The 17,250-nt window shown below is 56.4% G+C and overlaps 1 protein-coding gene across 2 annotated transcripts; it reads left to right on the top strand.

The window, feature by feature from the left end:
* Nucleotides 1-112: 112 nt before the first annotated feature.
* On the top strand, nt 113-17,202 carry ZDHHC5 (zDHHC palmitoyltransferase 5). Of its 2 annotated transcripts, none has more exons than XM_085224442.1 (12): nt 113-268; nt 5,970-7,233; nt 10,853-10,974; nt 11,415-11,572; nt 11,695-11,864; nt 12,082-12,184; nt 12,709-12,800; nt 12,904-13,036; nt 13,461-13,584; nt 14,328-14,440; nt 14,601-15,484; nt 15,792-17,202. In XM_085224442.1, exons 2-12 carry the CDS (start codon nt 7,130-7,132, stop codon nt 15,955-15,957), a joined length of 2,169 nt encoding a protein of 722 aa, XP_085080568.1. In that variant the 5' UTR covers nt 113-268; nt 5,970-7,129; the 3' UTR covers nt 15,958-17,202. The 2 variants fall into 2 exon arrangements, with proteins under 2 accessions (XP_085080568.1, XP_003206375.1); XM_003206327.5 differs by lacking the exon at nt 113-268 and adding an exon at nt 2,672-2,792.
* The last annotated feature ends 48 nt before the right edge of the window (nt 17,203-17,250 follow it).

The raw sequence follows: 17,250 nt of genomic DNA, 5'->3' as shown, positions 1-17,250 counted from the left end.
CGCTCTGCGGTACACGTGCGCCCACCCTCCCGATGACGCATGCGCGCGGCCGCTTCCCGTTTCGCGCATGCGCGCCGCACCCTTCCTCGCTCCTTCCAGGCTGTTCCCCAGGCGGCGACCAATGAGGAGCGGTGGGCGGGACGCGCGGCCGACGGGGCGGGGCGCGCAGGCGCAGCCGTGACGTCGTGCCCAGCCGCCGAGCGCCGCGGTCGCTTCGTGCCCGGTAGCGTTGGGCGCCGCCCGGGCCGCGCCGCGCCGCAGCGGACCGGTGAGTACCGTGGGGCTTCCCCCGCTCCCCCTTCCGCCGCGCCCGCTCTCGTCGCGTCCGCCTCCTTCCCCGGGCTGCCGGCCCTTCCCCGCCCCCGGTAGCCGTAGGGCCCTGGAGCCCCGGCTGCGCTCTGCCCCGGGACCGCCTCCGATCCCCGCCCGCCGCCTGGCAGCGCGGCCTCTCCCCGGAGCCCCGCCGGCCCGCGGCCTCCGCCCCGCTGCCCGCGGCGGTGGCGCGGCACGGCGAGGCGGGAGCCGCTTTCTCCTGGGCCCGGGCGCAGCGCCGATCCGGCTCCGCGCGGCGTCTCCGTGAGTTCGCCGTGTCCTTCCGTGCCCGCGGGGCCGCGGAGCGATAGCACGGCCGGGGGCAGCGGGCCTTACGGCCCATCCGGTTCCACCGCCTTCATAGGCAGGGACGCTCGGTAGCAGCCCAGTGGGACTGGCCAGGGCCCATCCGGCCCAGCCTGGGGCCCCTCCAGGGATGGGGCACCCACAGCTCTGTGGGCAGCTGTGCCGGTGCATCACTGCCCTCTGAGTAAAGAGTTTTCTCCTTATACTTAATTAAAATCTCCCCTCTTTTGGTTTAAAACCATTACCATTCATTCACTCTCTGTCCTTGTGAAAGTGCCTCCCCAGCTTTCCCGTAGCCTTTTTATGTGCTGGAAAGCCACAGTGAGGTCTCCCAGAGCCTTCTCTTCTACAGGCTGACTGAGCCTATCTTCTCGTAGCTTTCAACATCTGGTGAGGCTTCCCCTCTGACAACTCTGTGTCCTTCTGGTGCTGGGAGCCCAGAGCTGCTTCGGAGAGTTGGATGGTGCTGCTGGGGAATTTGGGCAGGCATGGAGGCTGGACGGTGGGATAACAGAGTGCAGTCGTGCTCCTGAGTGCTATGAGGGTGGGCAGGGTTTGTGTTTGAGGAGTGGACACCGGCACAGCAGCGGCCTGTAGCACAGAGCCTTCCCACAGACTCGCATCTGGAGCTGGGGCTCTCCTCTTGCTGACGGTACTTCTGAGAACATCTCGACAACTTCAGTTTTTAAAAGCCTTTGTCAGGATTTGGTTCTCACGGCCTGAAAGTGAGCAGAAGTTGAAGACTGCTCTCTGGCTGCAGAGCCCTGGCCCATGTGCTGCTGCCTTGTCCAGAGTGAAATTCCTCCTCGAAACACACTTCCACACAACGTTCTCTGGTGTTGGTGATATAATGGGCTGTGCTGGCAGGTGTTCAGCCTGGCTACTGCTAAGCAGCTCCAAATTATCAATGTGAAACGTGTTAATCCCAAGTTATTGCAGCTGAGAATTCTGTTGCATCTCCCTGAGGTGAGAGCAAAATCTCACAGTTGTACCCTGCTCATCTCGCTGGTTTAGGGGGGGGATTCTGCCTTCCTGGTGTCCCTTGATGGTGGCCCCCTTGGATGTGATTTCTCCCCAGCTTCCACGTTTTGATCTGCTACATATCTGAATTGGGTTGTTTGTGGGATCATCCTTCCTGCACTGATCTTTTCTAGGCTATAAAACATGACTACAGCCTTGTCTAGATTGAAGTGAGGAGGTTGATCAACTTAGCGGGCTTAATCTAATCATCACCTCCAGCAAGGCGTTGTTCCTTAGCAGAGGACTTTGTTCTCATGGTTCCTGAGGTCAGGCAGGAGGTAACTGGGTGGAGCAGGGCCAACGGGAGACCTTTACCTCTGATTTTAGACAAGGCTTTTTGGGGCGTTCACCCCTCTCCTGCTGCACCCCTTGTTTCTTCCGCTCACTGCTGCTTCTGGGCACTGGTGGTGGGAGGGCTGGGTTTGTGCATCGAGGAAGGTGCGGACACATTGGATGAGATGCTGTTCTTCCCTGCTTTGTCCGCAAAATGGGGCTAATCCCATGTAAACCGCTGAGATGGGCAGGGGAGGAATGGGAGCAATATAAGCAAGGCCAGAGATAAGCACTGAGGGGCTGTCAGCTGCCTGCTCTGATGGTTTTGCGCTTTCCCTTGTAGCCTGCGTCTCAGCAGCTGCTGCCTGGGCTGTTGTCTGTGTTGCAGGAATACCTCTTGGCTCCTTGCTGTGCGGGGTTTGTGCAGTGAGCTCAGTGCAGAGGGGAGCTGGCTGGGACATGTTTCTCATCCTGTGAGTAGAAGGTGCCAAGGCTCGGGACTGCAGATTGGGCCCTGGGGCCGCCTGCTCTGTGCAGGTCCTGGGTGCAGGCAATGAAGACAAGGTGGGAACAGGTAGAGCACATCTTGTCTTTGTGTCGTCCCGGATCTGCCCTGGCTGGGACTTGCATCACTCGGAAGGAATTGTTTGTCTGTTTGACCCGTGCAGGGGAAACTCAACAGGACTGGTTTGGGGCAGGGAGGCAGCTGACGCACCATGGAGCACATAACTGAAAGTGAACTCTCTCTGCTCTGTGCCAGCTCCTTTCCCTGGGCGGTGACAAAAGGCAGTGTCGGGGAACCTTGTCACGTTGAGGTGTGCGCTTCCTTCTTCAGGGCTGGGAGAGCTTAAAGGAACTGCTTGTTGGCAACGCGGAGCATGGTGAGGAGTGTTTTCTTGTCCCATCTGATTCTTCGGAAAGATCGAGCCCCAAAGCAACACAAACTGTTCAGGCTGTATGTGGGTAGGTTGCTGGAAAGCGATGAGATGGGGAAATGGTGGCAAGGACAGGAGGAGCACAGAGCTTCAAGGAGTGAGTGCTGGCAGAAGTGGAAATCCGAGTCAGACTCCCAGCTGAAGAAAAGGCAATGTGGACTGAAAGAGAAGTGGAAGGTGGCAGTGGTGGCATTTGGAAATATCCTGAGGAAAGGAATGGAGGATTAAGTCAAGGCCTCAGAAACTGAGGTGAAGGGAATTGGAAGTTAGCTCCTCACGTGAATGGAAGCACATAAATGGGGAATGAGAATACGGGTGCAGAGAAACTGGGGCATTGGGACAAGCTCAGGGAGAAGCTGAGCCCTTGCCAGGCAGTAAAGCCATCTGTGGGACAGGAGTATCAGTAAGGCAGTGGCTGACTTGGGAACCCTAGACTCTCTCTTGGGAGTGGGAAGTCTGGGGTCGTCCTGGATAAGAGCAACCGGGGGAAAAAAAAAGCACAACAGAGGAAGAGGTGCTAGGGTTGGGAAAACAGGTAGAAACGCCAGAGGAGAGGGAAAATGGAGTAATCTGTGACACACAGGCCTAGTAAAGCCTGACTGGGAGGAGGAAGGAGTAGGGCAGGTCCTGAGAAGCATGGAAGGGAGGAGCTGCTGGGCTGGAAGCAGAAGAGAAAGGATCGGGATGGGAGCAGAGCACATACGTTCTTCAGGTGAGTTGCAGTGAGGATAAAAGGTTTGGAAGGGGAAAGGAGAGACTGGGAGTGGGCAGATTGCAGGACTGCAGGAGAAGAGGTATAGTAAGAGATCGTCTGTTTGGGGAAGTTGGTGTGAATGTGGTCTGAATCAGTATAATTTGTGGAAAGGCAGGGTGGATCCTGTGAATAGTTTGTGTTACTCCAGGATATCAGGGTAAGTGACAGGAATGGTCAAGTTTTGGTATCGTTTAGCCCCAAGAAAAGAGAAGAAGGTACCTTAAAATTACACAGCTGAGATCCCAGCCTGCAGTGCCATGCCACACAGCATTTCAGATGTAAACCAAATATTCCAGGATGCAGGAGGATTGGACCTCTTGCCTGGCAGTCAGGACATGCGGGTGCCCAAGCTGTAGTTTGCATATAAAGAGAAGGTTCTCCACCAGAATGTGCCTGGGCGCTGGAACAGACTCCTCGTGGCAGTGCTCATAGACCCAAGCTGCCAGAGCTCAAGGAGCCTTTGGACGATACTTTCAAACATAGGACCTGAGTTTTGGAGCTACGAGTTGGACTCAGTGATACTTTTGGGTCCCTTCCAACTCAGGATATTCTGTGTTTCTGTCTTTACTCTTGCACTGATGTGGGGAGCTCGCTCCAGCACTGCCTGATGTTCCTTTCTGCACTGAGCTGAGCTCTCACGTGGACCTTTGCAAATGCCATACCGCGCCGACTCGCCCTGTGAGAGGAGTTGGAGCCCTTTAATGTATGCACCTGTCATTAGGTGGTGCCTTGGAAAGGGTTCGAGCTGAGCAGGACCTTGAACCGGGGCAGGCTCCAAGGGGAATGTCTGTGGACAGTGTTTTGGACAAGGAGATTGCTCTGCACAAGGAATGGGATGGAGAGGTGAGGAGAAGCATGGGGGCAAACTTAAATCTGTGAGTATCTGTTTGGATTTGAGGTGTGGCTGTTCTCATGGCGGAGCCTTTCAAAGGGCCGGGGTGTCCTGTTACAGCTGAGGAGCACATTAACAGATGGTTTCTGCTAAAGCAATTAGCAGTGATGTCATCTTTCAACTTGGGGGTACCCTATCTCCAGGACTGCTGCCCGCCCGCAGAGCTGCTGCGGCCGGCTGCCCGGAGGTGAGAGCAGGGCTTCCAGCCAGCAGATCTGGGGCACTGTGCTCCTGTTGTGCTGTGCTGGCTTTCTTCTCTCTCGATCACAAAGCCAAAAAGTCGGTTTCAAAAGTTTCTGTGAAAGAAGGGCCTTTTGCAGTGGGAGTGGTGCCTTGGTTAGTCAGCCCCGCTGGCTGACGCCTTGCTTTGGGACCGAGTTATCTAAGCCTAATAAGTTCTTGTCATTAACTAATTGTGCCCTTAATTTTGTGCAACAGTCCTCTCAGCCTTTGTGAGTGTTTGGTCAGCACTCGGAATTCCATCTACCCCTAAGAAAAAGATTTGGGAGGAGAAGAGGGTCATTATGGCTCTGTATCTGGGGGTCAGTGGTGTGATGGAGACCTTGTGATGGGAACACTGAGGCACTGAGTGTGTGACAGATGGCCCAGAAGGGGCTCTAGCAGTCACAGTCAATGAAATCGGAGCTGTGCTCAGCTCTTCCCTGAGCTGCAGTGGGTTCAAGAGCTCTGGGGCTGGCTGGTACCTCCTTCAGTTCGCAGAAAGGTACGTTCTCCCCTACATTTTGCCTTGCAGCAATCTGACGCTCCCACCTACACCCTCGCTGTCAATCGGGTGACGCTCTTGAAGGCACCATAAAGCCATCAGGGCTCTCTGGTGGGAACCTGGCCCTCCGAATCCCTTCCCTAGTTAGGACTCTGGTGTTCTCCACAGGCTTCTCTGCTTTGTGCCCTCGGGGAAGAGGATGAGATTCCAGCTGCCTCTTCCTCCTGAGCCTCCACCCAAATATCAACTCAGTAGGCCTCTGATTAGCCCCTTCACCTCGAGGCAGCAGGCGTTTTGCAGCATTAGAACTTGAGTTACAACTGTAGAAAGGTACAAGGCAAGCAGTCTTACGGTCCCTAATCTTATTCCAGGCTCAGCGCAGATTTCCTGGGTATGTCCTGTGCAGTCCTGGGTATGTTGCTTAGTTTGGGTTTCTCTGCAATGAATGGGGTGCGGAGGGCCTCAGGGTTGGGCTGTGAGGTGGCTGGCTGGGTCTTTGCTAATTACAGCCTCCTCTCACTGCAGGTTTGCAGATGTGACGAGGGACGCCGATGTTAGCTGACAGGCCTTGGGCTCTGGCATCGGGCTGTCAGAGCTGGGCTTGGAAGTCGCCTGCAACAGGGTTCTGCATCTTCCTGACCGTTTCCTTCCTCAGATAAATGCATTCTCACTGTTCTGGACAGCTTGGTGGTGTTTCAGTATTTTTACGTGATCGTTTCTCTTGTTAATTTATTTCTGTCCTCTTTTTTCTAGGTGAGGTGTGGCATTCTCAATGTCCCTGAGTTTTTTGAACGAACAAATGGATTAATGAAGAGCAACTTTACCTCCCCTCCATTCAGTAAAAATGGAGTGGTTTGGAATGTACTGAGACCTGCCCCCACACCGCTTGGGCCATGGGCAATACAGACTTTTTCAGCAGTGCTTCCACCATCACTTGTCTTTCGGGGATATAAAAGCCCTCCCTAAAAGCGTTCCTTCAGATCTCTGCTGTTGTGCTGCTCAGGAATGGTTGCCACAGTGAAGATTTGGTGCAATTCCTGTTGATTCGCAACGACTGAGTGGCAGCGAAGCCCGTGGAAAGGCCCAGAGGGTCAGGAGAAAGGAGCAAGTAGGAAGAGGGTGAAAACGCACAATCCACCGGATCTTCCCCTCCAGCCCCCCTCGCAAAGAAAGGATTTACAGCTCAACCTTGCACCAGCTGTTCCTCGGCTTTAACAATCAAGAGAGAAATAAATAAAATTAAATGGCCACCGCCAGGCAGCCAGCCTAGATTCTGGTGAAATCAGGGAGAGTGCTTCTGTACCGCCTCCGGGGAGGAGGAGGAGGAGGCACGGCAGCGCTGCAAGGAAGCTGGGCAGATCGCTTGTGAGACAGCGGCCGGAGGGGGCTGTGGATATCAGATTGAAAAGGAGAAGTGGTTTCCCTGAGTGGCTTTTTGCAAGAAGTTTACCGCTATCTTGCTCTTTCCCAGGGTGCTCTCACGCATTGTGCTTCTTGCCTCGCTCCTGTCCCAGCACGGAAAGCTTACCTTCGTGTCTGGTGGCTGGTGCAAGCTGCATGGGGAGCTGCTTTTTGCATGCTCTCAAGGGCTCTCAGCATTCCTGCTCTAACAGCTGTTTTAAATCCAATCCAGTTCTCTGTGCTGAATTTTTTAATGGTTTTAAGTCTCCCTCCCTGCACCCCTGAACTCTCGCAAGGCAGAGAGTAGCGTGGACTCCTCAGGGCCTCTTGCTCCGGGGACCACAGTGGACTTCTGCAGACAGCCTGCTCTGCTCAGAGCCTGCTCCGGGAGTGACCCAGGAGGCTTGGGTTGTGCTTTGGCCCCTTCCATCTCCCCTACCCTTCTCGCCTTGCTTTGACTCCAGCTGGGCCTGGGCTATGCTGCAGGGCAGATTCCCCACCAGAGCTCCAACATGCCAGCAGCATCTGGAAAGAGATTCAAACCCAGCAAATACGTTCCGGTCTCAGCTGCTGCCATCTTCCTAGTGGGAGCCACCACCCTCTTCTTTGCCTTCACGTGAGTCCCAGTCGCTTGGCCAAAGAGCAACGAGGGCAGGGGGAGGTGTTGGGGGTGTGATGCTGGGTGATGGGAGCAGGGCAGGGACTGAGTAGGGTTTTTCTGGTGGCAGAGCCGACATGCTGGGTGAGCTGTCACACTGTGGGACAGATGTAGGGTGTGAAAGCAGCGTAGCACCCTCTGCAGCAGTCCATTGGAGTGGTTCAATGCCAGCTGAACTTTGCTTGGTTTTCCCGTGAGGCAAACCAGAGACGGGAGCTGCTGTGACGGACAGCGAGGCACCTCACTACTGTTCAGTTTCAGCTCCTGGCAGACACTTCACTGCTGCCTTCAGATGTTTGCATAACTCGCTCGTCTCGCTGGCAGTTCTCAGCCCCATCTGGGCTGGGAATTAGCTTGTGACCTGTATGGGGAAAATGACAGAGATAATTTTCTCCTTTGGAGCTCTCCAAAGTGGTTTGTCAGACTGGGGCAGTTTCTGTTATTCTTCAGAATTTTGTAACCAATTTGTGAGCCACAAAGGAAAGTTGAAGGAGAAGCACCCTGACCCCAGCGTGCATCTTTTGCTGCTGTTGGTGTCAGCTTGAGGAAATGGGGAGGGTCTGGTGTTTCTGGAGAGAGCCTGGAGGAGCTGATCTAGCTATGGGCCAGCAGGGCCAGAGGCCAGCACTTGGGGGAAGCCTGTGTTTGGGGCAGTGTCCTTACCCCAGCATGGCATCCTGCTGCCCCATGGTTTGCTGCCGCTCCCTCAAACACAGCTCCTGGTGGCAGGAAGGTCACTGCAGCTTTAACACGTGGCAGCAACTGGGCAATAAAAGAGTAATTTGAGGACCAAAGGACAGAGCTGGTGTGATTTACTCCTTCCAGGCAGCTGGTGCTGTCATTCAGCAGGGTTTACCCAAGCCAGGACCCAGAACATCCATCAGCCTGGTGCTTTGGCAGCTTTGAGGCTGTCGAGGGAGATTTTGCTACTTTGGGCTGCGAAAAGCAGCAGGTTTTGTGCTACCGGTTCAGAGAGCTGGAGGAGAAGAGAGAGCGGGTGTGCCTGATGCTGCTCTCAGGGTGACGAGTGCCTTCCTTTCGTTGCACTGCCATCAGGACATAATGAACAGGGGCAGCCGTGCCCCACAGACCTGGTCCTGGCTGCTGCCACCCTGCAGTGCCAGCTGCAAGCTATGGGGCTGCTGGGAGCTGCTTATCAGTGTAAGGAACAGCTGCGGTCAGGCTGCGTGCTGCTGAGCAGGTTTGTTCAGAGCAGGAACACCTGGGCAGAGTTGCGTTAATTGTAGGTCAGTGGATGTTATTTAACCTACTTTAAGACACCAATTTAAATCTCCAGCAGAGTGGCAAAGCACGGCATGCTTTCACACAGGTTGTTTGGCAGGGCTGGGGGGGCATTGCTTTGTGCTTGTAGCACTCATGGGGCTGTTCCTGTGAAACTGCTGGAGCGGGGAAGGAAGGAATGGAAAAAAAGTTCCACGAGTTCAAGCTTTGTGCAAACTGGTGGTATTCTGTGCCCTGCTCCTGAAAGGCTCTTCTTCTGTGCCTCTCTCTAGGCATTGTTTCTGGTATGTCAGCTAGGCTTCTTCCTTCTGGTCCATCCTGGCCTAGGGTTGGTATCTATGGGCCAGGAATGAGTACATTAATTTCATTAGAATGCATGGTGGTTGGACTGAGGTTTGTGTTGCTGAGTGAGAGCTGGCAGGGACAGAGGTGTTTCCATCTCGAAGGATGAACCTGGCTTGGTGGTTTGGACACTGCTGGTTCCAGACTGGAATTCCCCTGGAGATCAGTTAGTCCTCCCACGTCTCTTCTCTTGCCTGGGTCTGGTTCCTCGTAGCGCACTCTCTTTTAAAGGAGTTGACCTCGTGCAGAACTCACGGAGTTGAGGATGTGTCGCAGGCTGAGTGGCTGCAGATGGGTCTGCAGAGTGGAGGAGCAGCACATCCTGCTTCTGTTGGGCTGTGACTCAGGTTGTGGCAGGCCGAGACTGCTGGGTTCTCTGAGTTCTCTCATGTGCTGCCAGGGACAAGTCTCAACAGCTCTCTGAGATGGGTGTGCTCCACGCCTGAGCTCTGGGAGCCAACTCTCTGAGCTCTATGGGACGTGCGTGGAGCTGGGGGCAGCCCTGTGCTGTGATGGGACGCGCATTCCTGCCGTGTCTGTTCTGGAGAGCAGAAGGCAGGGACATGGCGGTGCTGAGATGGCTGCACAGCCTGGGCCTGCTGCTCGGGTGCAGAGTCCACTGGGCACAGCCTCTGGCAGCTCGCCCATTGTGCTGCGGGTATCCAGCATGCCTGATAAGGCCTGGGGTTGTGGGCTGGTCCCAGGGCGCTCAGCACCTTCTACAGTCGCTTCTCCTTCCCGAAGACTGACACTCAATCTGCCGTTGAAGGGCAGCATGGAGCTGGCAGGTCTGCCCTTGGAGTAATGATGCTCCTGCCTGAGAGCTTGGGGCTGCTCAAAATGGAGGCTCCTTCCCATCCCAAGCGCCCTACAGCCTGCCCTCTGCGCAGACCCGTCCCACTGGCTCTCAGGCTGCACAGCAGGGCCAGTGTGGCTGGTGTTGCGTGGCTGCAGGAGCCACTCCTTGCCCCCGAGAACTCCTCGAGCTGCAGTGGCAATGCCATTGGAGGCATCGCCCAAGGTGAGGCTGCCATCACAGTGCTGTGCTCCCAGATGCCATTCCTACCAGCCACACCACGCGCTGGGACCCACAGTCTGACTGCTTCTCTCAGCTGAGTGGCAGTGTGTGGTGGTGGAGGAGGGATGGGGCGGCACGTGCACCACCTTCGCCGCTCCCTGCTGGAGGGCTGTGCTGGATTACAGTACTGACACCATATGTCGCCCTGCTCGCCCAGCACTGCGCTCTGCCCCCTCTGCGCTCAGCACCTAAATCCATCTGTGTTTATCACGGTGGGGGGGAAAGAGAGGGACAGATGCTGCCCTAGATCCACGGGATTAAACTCCCAGCAGCAAAGCAGATTAGAGAATTACGCTGGCGCCTCTGAGGGGGAAGCCCACTGCCCTCAGCCTGCACCCAGCCTGGGCAGGGCGGTGGGGATGGTGCTCCTACCCTGCTCCCAGCCCTGTGAAGGAGCTGGGTGCCAGCTGGGGCAGTGGGCGCCTCAGACAGCAGCTCCCATCTGGGTTCAGGCTCGAGGCTGTGGTTTTGTGTCTCCTTATGGGGTCCCCAAATACCACCCATGCTCGCTGATGAGACAAAGGAAGGGTGTCATTAAGGGAGCAAAATCCATCCTGCGTCCCCATGCCAGTGCAGCTTCTTGCAGCCCACGTGGCACTGCCAGTCTGACTGGCTCTGCCTGTTCTTGTCACCACTAAGAAGGAATGCATGTTGTGTCTCAGTTGACTGCTGGAGCACTTTCTGCATAGATACCCCTGAGCAGGTCCACGGGGATGGCTGATGCACTTGGGGTGCCCCCAAAGCTGGCAGAGCGGCCTCGCCATTCGAGAAGCCCCTCTGCAGGGGATTTGGCCACTGCTCTTGGAGGGAAGGTGGGCTGTTGTGACCGTAGCCAGGTGCAGCAGGCAAGCCTGGCCCTGCAGAGCCCAAGGGACTGCCTGCAGGACAGGTGTCACAAAGGCTTTGTGTCTGCAGGTGCCCTTGGCTCAGCCTCTACGTCTCCCCAGTCATTCCCATCTACAATGCTGTCGTCTTCCTCTTCGTGCTGGCCAACTTCAGCATGGCCACCTTCATGGACCCAGGCATATTCCCACGAGGTAAGTGTGACCTAGCTTGTGAGTCATCTGGGATAGAGCCAGTTCCTTCCTCAGGGGGAAAGAGGATTCCCTGATCCCAGAGCGCTTGGGAAGAGCTCTCCTTGCCCTGTCTGGATGGGATCAGATGGTGACAGATGCTGCTGGGAGGTTGGTCTGGGTTCATGGCCCTGCTGGTTGGTAGGATCAAGTGGTGAAAGTCGCATAAGTCCTGGCACCTCGTATGGGCTGCCTTGGGCTCAGATGGGTGTTGTGGTTTTGAGGCACAACCTTTTCTACCTGTATTTAGTGATCCCTGGGACAGCCTAGGGGGGCTATGGTGGGATAGAGGAGGGTTTTGCTGGGCATCTCCAGGTGGGGAGGAAAGAAGGCCAGCTGGGGTTTGACGACACATCCCCCCCTTCCCCATCCCAACATGTGTTTGTGCTTGTGTTCTCTGCTAGCTGAAGAAGATGAGGATAAGGAAGATGACTTCCGAGCTCCGCTTTATAAGACAGTGGAGATCAAGGGCATTCAGGTGCGCATGAAATGGTGTGCAACCTGCCGCTTCTACCGGCCACCGCGCTGCTCCCACTGCAGCGTCTGTGACAACTGTGTGGAGGTGAGCAGCTGCTGGGGTGCTTCTGCATTTTGGCACAGAGCTGAGCCATCAGTCCCAAAAATCCTCGTGCAGGCACAAAGCGCTGCCAGCCAAACCCCTCACTGTCTTCTCCCCACCTACAGGAGTTTGACCATCACTGCCCCTGGGTGAACAACTGCATCGGGCGACGCAATTACCGTTACTTCTTCCTCTTCTTGCTGTCACTCACTACGCACATCATGGGGGTGTTCGGCTTTGGTCTGCTTTATGTCCTCTACCAGGCAGAGCTCTCTGGTGTCCGCATGGCCGTCACGTATCCTCTGCGTTCCCAGAAGGCTCAGAAAGGGGCTGGAGGGGGAACAGTGTTGTGGGACTGGGGGGTTGATGTGGTGGAGCAGAGCTGTGATATTCATAGAATCGTTTGAAGTGGGAGGGACCTTAAAGGTCATCTAGTCCTACTTCCCTGCAATGAACAGGGACACTTACAGCTACATGTTCCTCCAGCATATTCCTTAGCTGCCCACCGGCAGTATGGCTGTGATGTGTGTGGCCAGCTTGTTTTTCATTCCTGTTGCTGGCCTTACTGGGTTCCACGTGGTGCTTGTGGCAAGGGGCCGCACTACCAATGAGCAGGTATGTTTACTGGCTGATGTGGGGTGCTTAGCTGGTGTCAGACCATTGGGATGGCTTCTGGGGCTTTCTTCTGCAAGATAGACATAGAGTGGGTTGAGCAAGGGAATTCTGTCAAGGTAGTTGAGGGAGGAGTGCCATCAGTGTGTGAGAGGAGTTTGAGCTCACCTCATTTGTACAGCCTGGAGAAGTGGGATCTTGCTGCTGCTATTTGAGGGGTGGTCACGGGTAAGAAGGAGCCCAGCAGGCCCTTAAGAATGGGCAGTGGAAGGGCAGGAAGCAATGAGTGCAGCTTGAACCAAGGCAGTTTCCAATTAGACGTTAGGGAAACGCTTCTTCCATGAGAATAGTCCCAACACTGGAACAGGGGCCAGGAAATGGGGGAGTCTCCATCCTTGGCACTAGTCAACAATTGTGCTGGTCACATCTTGAGCACCCTGAGCCGGTTGGCCTTGCTGAGGGTGGGGGGGGTCCAGTGACCTTCCGTGGCTGCCACCCACACCAATGCGATGCTCCCCATCTCGCAGGTGACGGGCAAGTTCCGAGGTGGTGTCAACCCCTTCACTAATGGTTGCTGTAAGAATGTGAGCCGGGTCCTGTGTAGCTCCCCAGCCCCCAGGTAAGTGTGATGGTGCCTCTCCAGCCCTCCAGTACCCAACTTAAGTACTCCCAGTTATGGGCCTTCACCACATTCTCTGCTCTCTCTCCCTGGGTTCTGGTAGGTACCTGGGGCGCCCAAGGGCTGAGCAGACGGTGCTGGTGAGACCCCCCTTCCTGCGGCCTGAGGTGTCAGATGGCCAAATCACTGTCAAGATCATGGACAACGGTATCCAGACAGAGCTGAAGAGGACGAAGGTGAGGAAGGGAGGAGTTAGCACTCCCCATGTTGGGGTCCTGCGTGGAGCCCGGGGGTGCAAGCCTGCATCCGTGAGTAAAGAACCGAGTGAGCCTTGTCACATTCCACCTCCTCTGTGTTGTCCTGTTCTGTGTCCCCTTGGGATAGAAATTACATCCCTTCCATGTGGCAGTGACCACATGAGGCTTTGCATACTCCATTGCCCTTCCCTATCCCGTCCTTCACTCTTGCAGCATTGTTTGGAGGTTTCCCTTTCCACGGCACTTCCCAGCACATGGGGCATGTGCTGCCCTCGAGCGCTCAGGATGTTGGACGGGCCCAGGGGCACCAAGGGCCCCATAACGCCACTGCATGCCCCCTGCCTGCTAAGGGGAGGGCTGAGGCTTCGGTGCCCTGCTGACCCTTTGCGCTTTGTCTCTGCAGTCCAAAGGAAGCCTGGAGGTGACGGAGAGCCAGTCTGCTGATGCCGAACCGCCACCCCCACCTAAGCCAGACCTCAGCCGCTACACGGGCCTGAGGACACACTTAACCCTGGCCACCAACGAGGGTAAGGAGGGCATGCAGGGTCCCAGCCAGCCGCTGGGAGAGAAGCCCGGGGCTGTGCCCAGCAGACCAGGAGCCAGGGCTGCAGGAACAGGCTGCAGGGTAGATCTGAAGCACATCAGCACCGCCACATTGTGGAACAGAGTGCGCCTGTGTCTTCGGGCTGCTACACACAGCCCTTGTGATTGGAGAAGCCTGTGGGATGCTTTCAGCCGGCTCTAATCCATCGGAAAAGAGCAGGAAGCAAGCTGAGACCACTGCTTGGCAGCAAGGTGCTTGTCCTGATCCACTGAGATGCTGTGGGCAGGCTTATGGGCTGTTGTGCTGTAGATGGGCACAGGAGCGCAGCCATGATGGAGGAGGAGAAGGAATGGCAGGCTTGGCTTGGTGGCAAAGGTTGTGTTTGTTGCAGCCAGTGTGACTTGCATGCCCTGCTTCCCTGAGCGCTAGCGAAATGGTGCTCAGAAACACCTGCGTTGGCTTTGTAAGAGAGGTGGGATGTGAACAGGGCCGCTACAGGGACAGAGAAGTGCCTGCCTGAAACACTGTGCTGTGGGGACCCGTTTTCCATCCCACTCCATTTCATCCATTCCTGGAGCGCTCCTCCCCAGCCTTTTCTCTCGCCTCCGCCTCCATGATCTGTCCTCCTAAGGCTCAGAGCCGGTTCTGGGGAAGGGAGGGAGGACTCCGCAGCATTTGCATTAGGGCCACACGTGTGAGTGTCTTTCTCTCTTCCCCTGCCTGCAGACAGCAGCTTGCTAGGCAAGGACAGCCCCCCGACACCCACCATGTACAAGTACCGGCCTGGATACAGCAGCAGCAGCAGCTCAGCTGCCCTGCCCCATTCCACCAGCGCCAAGGTAAAGCTGTGCACGTTGCTGGCTGACAGGCGGCACTCATACGGGGCTGCTTTTGTGCTCTTTGCTGTGGCTTTTTGGGTGGTGGGTTTGGGGTGGGCGTAAGAGTTTTGTGGGGGCCCCCTACGTTCCCAGGAGTGACTGCTGTGTTCCTGTCCCGTAGCTGAGCCGAGTAAACAGCCTGAAGGAGCCCAACTCCATCGGCGAGGGCGGCCGCAAGCCCAGCTACCGCTCAGAGCCGAGCCTGGAGCCTGAGAGCTTCCGCTCGCCCACCTTTGGCAAGAGCTTTCCCTTCGACCCGCTGTCCAGTGGCTCCCGCTCCTCCAGCCTCAAGTCGGCCCAGGGCACGGGCTTTGAACTGGGCCACCTGCAGTCCATCCGCTCCGAGGGCACCACCTCCACCTCCTACAAGAGCCTGGTGAACCAGACACGCAACGGGAGCCTGTCGTATGACAGCCTGCTCACACCTTCCGACAGCCCCGACTTTGAGTCGGTGCAGGCCGGCCCCGAGCCTGACCCACCGGTGGGCTACACATCACCCTTCCTCTCGGCCCGCATCGCCCAGCAGCGAGAGACCGACCTGCACGGCCGCTTTGCTGCCGCCGTCTCACCCAAGCATGTGCCACCCCGCGAGCCCTCACCCGTGCGCTATGACAATCTCTCCCGCCACATCGTGGCTTCCATCCAGGAGCGGGAGAAACTGCTCCAGCAGCCGCCCGCAGCGGGCAGGGAGGACGATGCTGGGCTGGCAGACTCGGGCATCCAGTCGACGCCAGGCTCCAGCAATGCCCCCCGCACCAGCTCTTCCTCGGACGATTCGAAGCGCTCGCCTCTGGGCAAGAATCCGCTCACCCGCCCGGCCCCTCCCCGCTTTGGCAAGCCTGAGCCCTCCCACGCGCTGCGGGTGCGCTCCCTGGGCTCCCCTGAGCAGCCCGCTGCCCCCCACTTGGGCAAATCTGTGTCTTACAGCAGCCAAAAACCAGCAGCGTCTCAGGCCAGCGTCCCCGAGACCGAGGAGGTGGCCTTGCAGCCGTTACTGGCACCAAAGTGAGTTTTGGCACTGTCTGCCCCGCAGGGCGTGCACTGCAGCTCCTCGCTGGGGGGGATGCGGGGAGGGCTGGGGGTGAGTCCTGCTGGCACGGAGCTGGTGCTGTCCCTAGGAGACTTCATGGGCTTCTTGGTAGGCTTGAGGGACGTTTGGCTGCCTTGTGTCCCTGGGGAAGGCAGGGCTGCATCTTCGCTCAGCCGTGCTGGGATCCTACTCTCCCCTTTCCCACTGCCCTGTGCCCCATGCTTTGCCACACTCCATCCCTGTGCTCACCTTCTCACCCCGTGTGCTTGCTTCCCTCCCCAGAGACGAGATGCAGATGAGAACATCCTACAGCAAGTCCAATGGGCAACCCAAGAGCCTGAGCTCGGCCACCCCCGGCTCGGGATCCGTGCCTGTCAGCAGTCCCACGCGTGGAGGAGTCAAGAAGGTTTCTGGCGTGGGGGGCACCACGTACGAGATCTCAGTATGAGGGGCAGAGCCGCTCGCCTGCTCACCTCCTGGCTGGGCACCCGCTGGCACCAGAGGGCTCCATGGGCACGGACGCTCTGCAGCCCCCAGCCGACGGGGATGAGGAGATGGGCCGGAAGCCCCAGGGCTTTTTTCTCCCTTTTTCCACCCCTTCCTGGGACTCGGGCGCTGACTCACACCCCGGCAGGACTGTGTGGGGCAGGGATGCTGCCCTGGCCAGGTGTGGAGGCCATGGGGGGGCCGTGTCCCGCAGCCTCGTGCCCTGCCACCGTTGGCCGGGCAGCCACTTGTGGGCCTTGTGCAATCAATCGCTCGCCTAGCGTGGTAGGAATGGATTGTTTTTAAACCAGAATAACTTTTTTTTATTATTATTGTTACGGATTCTATTTTTTTTCTCTTTCTGAGTTACCAGGTGTGTGTATATATAAATATCTATATATATAAATATAAATATTAAAAAAAAAAAAAAAAGAAAAAAAAAAAAAGAAAAAAAGCAGAAATTATATATCTTACCCAGAGAGAGGAAGAAACCACCCATTCCCCTTTCCCACCTGAACCACCGTGTCACAGGGTTCCGGGGCCAGGGCCCCTGTGCTCAAGGGACGAGAAGGGGGATATACTCAGGGGCTCCTGGGGGTCACAGGGTGCCGATGCCACACTGGGACTTGGGGGATCCTGAAGCCCCCTGCTGGGTTCTATCAGGCTGCAGGCTCCCCTCCAGGGTGCTTGGATTTGGAGCCCCTGTGCCTGGCATCTCCCCAGTTGCTACAGAGGTGAAGCAGGCAATGGCTGGGGGAGCTGCTGGCATGCAGGAGCAGGTGAGGGCTGCAGCCTTTCTGCACCTGCAGATTTTACTATATATTTTGGTTTTCTTTTTTTAGTGTTTCCCAGGGCTTGTGTTTTTTTTTTTTTTCTTTTTTAATGGGTGATCAGGTTTTCTGGCTGTCCCGTGATTGTTTTTATTTCCATTTGGGGAAGAAGAAGGCCAGTGAGTCACATCCCTGTCAAGCAATATTTTCTCATCACATGCCAAAAATGCAGCCAAGGAGCCCAGTGCTGCCCCACCACCCCCAACCCTGCTGGGGAGCCCACCCTGCACCGGGCCCACGCAACTTCACGCACTACTTGACTCTTTCTCTATGGCAATATCTCTCCTGTGGCCTCCGCAGAGCCATGCCATTGTTTTTTTATTATTATTAGCCATTTTAAAAATGAGGAATAAAAGGATATTTAATGAGCCACCTCAGCGGGCATGCGTGTGCTTTGTGTGGTGTCCAGGGACGGAGGATTCCCT

The sequence above is a fragment of the Meleagris gallopavo genome, chromosome 5 (genome assembly GCF_905368555.1).
Source record: "Meleagris gallopavo chromosome 5, MGAL_WU_HG_1.1, whole genome shotgun sequence".
Lineage (NCBI taxonomy): Eukaryota > Metazoa > Chordata > Aves > Galliformes > Phasianidae > Meleagris > Meleagris gallopavo.
This window is presented reverse-complemented; position numbering and strand designations above follow the sequence as displayed.

Excerpts from the sequence above, each read along its gene's own strand:
- ZDHHC5 (XM_085224442.1), top strand. The coding sequence starts at position 7,130 with ATGCCAGCAGCATCTGGAAAGAGATTCAAACCCAGCAAATACGTTCCG. Across the intron at positions 7,234-10,852 it reads ACCCTCTTCTTTGCCTTCAC|GTGCCCTTGGCTCAGCCTCT; the intron begins GTGAGTCCCAGT and ends TTGTGTCTGCAG. Across the intron at positions 13,585-14,327 it reads AACCCTGGCCACCAACGAGG|ACAGCAGCTTGCTAGGCAAG; the intron begins GTAAGGAGGGCA and ends CCCTGCCTGCAG.